The 6279-nt window shown below is 36.4% G+C and overlaps 1 protein-coding gene across 2 annotated transcripts in view; it reads right to left on the reverse strand.

The window, feature by feature from the left end:
- The window catches only part of EXT2 (exostosin glycosyltransferase 2), a 75967-nt gene that overhangs the window by 36802 nt on the left and 32886 nt on the right, over positions 1-6279 (reverse strand). The window contains exon 7 of one of the 2 annotated variants that reach the window (XM_010285281.1): positions 4058-4189. In XM_010285281.1, coding sequence (XP_010283583.1) covers positions 4058-4189 — 132 coding nt within the window. The remainder of the gene's footprint in view (positions 1-4057; positions 4190-6279) is intronic. The other variant, XM_010285280.1, reaches the window with a different exon arrangement.

The following is a 6279-nucleotide window of genomic DNA, read 5'->3' on the forward strand; positions in this document are numbered from 1 at the left end:
TTTGGCAACAGTAGATGATTATAGTGGTTTAAAATGTTTGGAAAACTACAGACTCAACAAAAGATGTTTCTTTGTGTTGAGACTTGAGGAATATCTGGGGAACAGGAATAAAGCATATCTATATGCAGATCTAGCCATGAGCATGCCCCACTGGTTTTAAAAGTGTGAATATCATTTTCATGCTGACTGTCCAAGATAATAGCCATCTCCTCAGATACAAATACTAATGTAATTCTGCTGAAAAGAAAATAATCATTATTATGTTTGCAGATAATGCCCTAATTCCGAATTTGAAGTATCAAACTTCAAAATAAAGCCAAGAGAAAAACTTCAGAAAATAGCCGTAAATCCCTACTGGTCCTACTTTGCAAGTGACATCAAACTTGAGGCAGGCTTTTGTGAAAGATGCAACCTTCTCTTCACAGGTGTTGTTGTTACAAACTTACTTAATCGAATATTTCGGGCTCCTAAAAATCTCTTTTATCTAGCACACTGACAGGCTGTAATCTGTTAAATGTTTGCTAACTCAAAATAGATTAAATTCTACTGTACTATAAACAAAACAATAAAAGGCAGTCCTACTCAAAATCATAGGAAATAGACTGAAATTAGATGATGAATCTTAAAACTGGAGGCAAACTCATGAGGCTGCAATAACTCAACCAAATGCAGAGCAAAATGTGCACCTTGGAGAGTTACAAGCTACCCTAATTGTCAAAGTATAAGTAATGTTTTTACTGCTTTATTTTACACCTGAAGCAGTTGTAACAACGGAGCAGCCAAACAGTTAACAACCAGGACATTTTACTGAGCTCTGTTTTTCTGTTGCTTCTCAGAATCCTAGTGACATACTAAGCAAAATTAACCCCTACGCACACACAAAGAAAAAGAAACCTTAAACCAAGGAGACAGGCAGGGAAGCAATCACAGCCAGGGATTCTCCTCTGCACGATGATCTTGCACAGACAGCAAACTCTTCTTTCTGTTAGAATGGTGTATTTGTCCTAGCAAGTAAGTTCATAAACCCATTAAAGCTGGTCTTTTCTGTATAAATATTCCATAGGCAAATCCATGCTCTCATTTTCAAAACCTCAGTATTCAGACCGCAGGAATCCTAGCTTTATTAACAGCTTTGTATTGATTAAAGAAATCACTAGCTAATTGCAGTAAACCCCTTGCCTTAAAATGGCGACTGCACCTCTGCACCGTCTGGTAATCTGCCTAGAGCTTCTGCTTACTCTTTTTGCAACTCCACATGCAACTCCACATGCCTATCTAAACTGTGTAAAAGGAACCAGAGCATATAGAAGAGCCCTGCATTTAATCCTTACTGACCACAACATCACAAGGAACAACAAGCAGAGCTAGAGGAACTGGATGCTGAGCCAGCAGAGTTTGAAGGCAGAATACACATGGCAAGTTCTGGAGGTACAGCTTTGGCCACTAACATAAGAATTTATGACAGCCAGTTACTCGCACATTTCACTGTGGTATTAACGCTAACTCGCAGGTGCTTCATTTTAACAGTTACCTAAATCCTGGCCCTGGGGCCAACCTGAAATAATTTGCTTTAAATGTTTCAGTCTTGGAATTCATTTAGAGAAGAATATGGCAATTTTCCTGTAAATGAAGAACACGTTCAAGTCATCTTTAGTTATTTTGTCTTCTTACCAGAGTTAGAGGATACAGTTGCCATCTTCTGCTACCTCAAATGTACATATGTCCCTGCTTTCCAAGTAGGTTTCATTTAGGCTTACCAGAAATTGTAACAGTGCTATATGAGTGGACATCAGGCAGGAGCTTAGATGAGAAACGTACTCAGGCTCAAGGGGATCATTATTCCCCTGTCAAGCAGAGACCAACTGTGAAACTCCAACTAGAGCAATTACTTAAAACAAAACAAAACATTAAAATAACTATTACTAAATGTACTGACTTATTAAATTTACTAGCAGATACTGTATATATTATCACCTTCTAAATTGTCTGAAGTTTAGAAATTAGCTGAGCCCTGAAAAATGTCCTCCCCTATGGACCGCAACTGTGATATGCTCTCACCTCAAAGAGATAAAATATGTTCACAGAAAAAAAAAAAATCTCAAATATAAACTTGAGAAGGCTCCAGTTATTTGCTTCAAATTAAAGAACAAGGGGTCAAAACCAAACAGTATTAGCTGGCTTAATTTAAAAAAAAAAAAAAAAAAGGAAAAAGATAAAAGAGCCTCATGGAAAGAAATTTTCATACATGCTCAGAGGAGCTATCTAAATCCCCAGTTAAAGATATCACAGGATTGTGTACTGCTGTTCTACAAATTTATCTGCTCTTGAACAATTCCCAGTTTGAATTCTATTTTCTTTAACTGACCCTCTGAGAAAGGGTCACAAGCACTGTGTTGCTGGCTAATATGGAGCTTACACAGCCCATAAAGGAACAGTTAATGATATTTCTGTTACATATGGAAGCAAGAAATGAATTCATGCACATATTAAGTGATTTTCATAGACTAGGATAAACATCAAATTCTTTCAACTGAGACCTAAAACCACCAAGGAACTGGCCATTCATGGCAAGAGAAGCACGATACGAGGTGTTAACTCCAACGTCCTGGACAAATTCCAGCCTAATTGCAGTCAGCCTTCTAACTTTTCTTTGCAATTGCACATTGATAGAATATTTCTGCCTACTCCTTGTACTGCCCTAGCACAATATTGCTGGTAAGTGTTCCTCCACAGTTTCAGAGTTCTGTATGTTGCCATGTCTGTGGTCATAAACCTTCTGCTTAAGAACCTCTAGCTTGAATAACTAATATAAATATTTTTTTAAAGTATATAGTAAAAAAAAAGAAAAAAGAAAAAAAAGGAGCCTGCTTGTTGCTCAGAGTAAGATTAGCTTCCCCAGAAATGGATGGGTTTCCAGTATAGGCGAGAACCCAGGAGAAGATGTTTTTGTGTCCCCTTTAAAGACTGAGTAATCCTAAAGCCATTTTCTTCATTTTACTAGGTGTTTTAAGTTGCTTGTTTTGCTAGCACATTCTGAAGGTGATAAGATGTTCTGATCCCCTTCTTGCAGTGTAAGTACTTACTTCTTGTGCAGCTTAATTTCTTCCTTAAATATTGACAAGTGCCACGTTTGCTCTCTAGGCAATGACAACAGTAGATTACTAATGCCTTTGGGCAGGCAATGGAAAATCATCTTCTGAAACCCAGCAATGAGCTTCTAAGTCTTTGTCAGCATCTGTTCACACCCTGTCAGCCTGAAGAGTTTAAAGTAAAACACACTCTACTCCTCAGCACTCCTACTAACTCTCTAAACCATCATAAAGTGAGACAGTTAACAAGTTTGGTTTTATTAGTAAAACAAAACTATTTTTTATATTTTGACACAGAGAAAATTAACTGATTATGAGTGAAAATCATCCGCAGGCTTTTATATAGTAAAAAATCAGAACCAGCTGCTTTGTGCAGAAGGTTAATTAATACTCCAGTGTTTCTTCTTAACAGAGGTGGGTTCAACCAGTGAAACTTTTTTTAAGAAAAAAAAAAACCACACAGCAAAACTTTAATCACCAGTTTCTGTATAAAAGAAACTATGTAGAAATAACATGGAGAAAATTGTAGGCATAGGAATATTTATCTATTCATCAGAATTACATGAAAGCCTTGCAGATTGTTTAAGATCTTCAATATTTCCAACTATATCCACTGCAGTTACTCATTTTTAAGAGCACTAAACTCACTAAATTCAACAGAAGTGTGTGTGTGTGCACGCGTGCACGCACAAAAAATAAATATATAAAGAAGCAAGCAATTTAGTGTGTGCAACAGCAAAAGTTAAAAGTTCGCGTTTCATTGCCACGACATAAAATGAAGTGCTAGTTATTTTGCCAGTTGTCATTAAATATATTAGCTTCATCTGTGCAAGTTACCAACACAACACATGCACACACAAACACCCATATACAGAATCATTCCCAAGTTTCATAGCACTTTTATATGAAAAAAACCCCAAAACAAACCCACAATTTGTTTTATGAGTGAATCAAATGAATTTACTTACCACAGCTGGGGGATCATTCCATTCTTCATAAGAAATGGCAGCATATGGGTAAATTCTATCATTGATAATCTGAAGAGTAGCAAGAGCAATTGCTTTCATCGATCGAAAATATGCTTCCCAGAACCACCTTGCCTGTAAAGAGAATAAAGTTCACTTTCACACTGCACAGATCCAGTGCTTAATAACCAATTTTGGCTTGCCATGCACAATCTGTTCGATGCAGTCTATAAGGCAGGTGGAAATTAAATTAGGAGGCATGTTTATTATAGCTAGGATATTTCCATAGAGCCTGAAGGCTTCAAACTCAATTCCACCCTCCAAAAAAACAGGATTTACAGCCAATAAAAAGAAGCAGCAGCATTAGTTTGCTAGTGATTAAAAAGAATGAGAATACTTGAAGGAATCAGTTACTTTCATACTTCTATCATGTTTTCCCCTTGAAAAATGTCAAAAGCTGTTTGACCATAGAACAAAATTGCTATTATACTCAGTTTTTCCAAGGCAGAGGAATCCACAGTGCAGCTAAACAGCCAAATAAAAGCATGTAGCCTAAAAAGTGGAACTTAAAAGTCACTTTTTAATGTCAGTATTAGAGACAGTTGATCAGCTAGAGAACTTCAGTACTCATGAAACCCACCAAACTAATACCTTCCCAAGTCTTCCAAAACATAAATTTTATTTATGCAAGTAATACTAAGATTTTTACACAGTAAGTACATGCATATGCCAATTGGTTGCAATCGTTAATCTAGGCTAATTTACAACACAGGCAGTGTAAAACTGCTGAAATGAAGCATGTGATTTTCTTATATACAGATGCACTGAATTTCACAGATGAGTCGTTTTCAAGCTAAGGTCCTGTTATGGCAAGTTTTAATCTTGTCCCAGTTTCTATGCAAGACAGAAATGCTGGAAGAAAAGCAGGGTTTTGGAAATGAAAACATCGATTTATCTCATTCTCTGTTAGAGAGATAAACAGACTTTTTAAATGCCTAGAACCATTAAATGATGCTGTAGGACTCCATCCAACCCAGAAGGAAACACACTTTGCCAATAAACGTACTTCAAGTGTTTTGGCCCAAGAGAAGTGAATTTTTGCAACCTAATTTTTCTTCAGGAAGCTCCAGCACCTTGAAGTGTCCAGAAGGTAATTTAATCTTCAGTCTCCCTATGGTTCAGTATCAACTATAACTGTATGTATTTGCATCGAGGTTGTAGAACAATTAAAACAAAAGACTTTTTTTTGGTAATTGAAAGCTTAAGAAGCTTTCAGAGCCAAAATACAACACACAAATTTGGTCAAGTGCTATTTCACTCTTGCTATAGAGTCCTTAAACAGCAAAAAGGCTCTACAGACAGGCTGGGTTTAGTCATGTGCTATGAGAATATTAAGTAGCATTATCTAGAATATAAAGCTACTGAAGGAATACCAAGCTTTTGGAGGTATAGACTTTAAGATGAACCAAAAATAACTCTCCTTTAGCTGTTGCTAACAAGTTGCCAGTGTGTCTCACTCTGCAGCTCATTACTTTTTAACAGCAGAGAGAGTGATTCCTATGTGTACATTTCATACTGGAGCATTCCTAGGCTAAATAACACTGTACAGGAAAGACTACAAGTAGGGAAAATGCAAATTCCCAAGCAAACTTGCACATATTCGTGTATATTCTACCTATACTTTACTCTGAGTGTAAGCTATGGGATTCACAACTAAAGACCTGTTGCTACTCTGTGGGTAGCTGTAAAACAGGTTCTTCAGAATAGTTCTGTTAAATATTTAAGATTAAAAAAAAAATTGTTGTTACATTTAAAAAAGCAAACTAGGAAAGAGACAAGTGTTCTCTGGAACACTACTTTCATTGTGAGAAAACATTAACAACCATAAATAAGCCTTACTACTTCAGAGTATTTATTAAGGAGACTGATGAGTATATAAAAAAATTCCACTTTGCTGGAGCTTGTCATCCAGAGAGAGTGCAAGCAGTTTCACTCTAGAATGGAATCACTTCCCTCTCCTTATCTTTCTCCCTGCTAGGACTTAACAGCTGGATAACAGGCCAATTACCAAGAACACAGAATAAAATGAATATTACATCCAACTGTAAAAGCAGAAGAATTATATAAACAGGTATGAAAAGATAATGTCTGCCTTCCTAAAATACCAAAAAGACACTAAATAAAGCAAACATCACATGCTAAGCAAAGACTTAAATATTTCTTTC

This window comes from Phaethon lepturus, unplaced genomic scaffold, assembly GCF_000687285.1.
Source record: "Phaethon lepturus isolate BGI_N335 unplaced genomic scaffold, ASM68728v1 scaffold1474, whole genome shotgun sequence".
In the NCBI taxonomy this organism is placed as follows: domain Eukaryota; kingdom Metazoa; phylum Chordata; class Aves; order Phaethontiformes; family Phaethontidae; genus Phaethon; species Phaethon lepturus.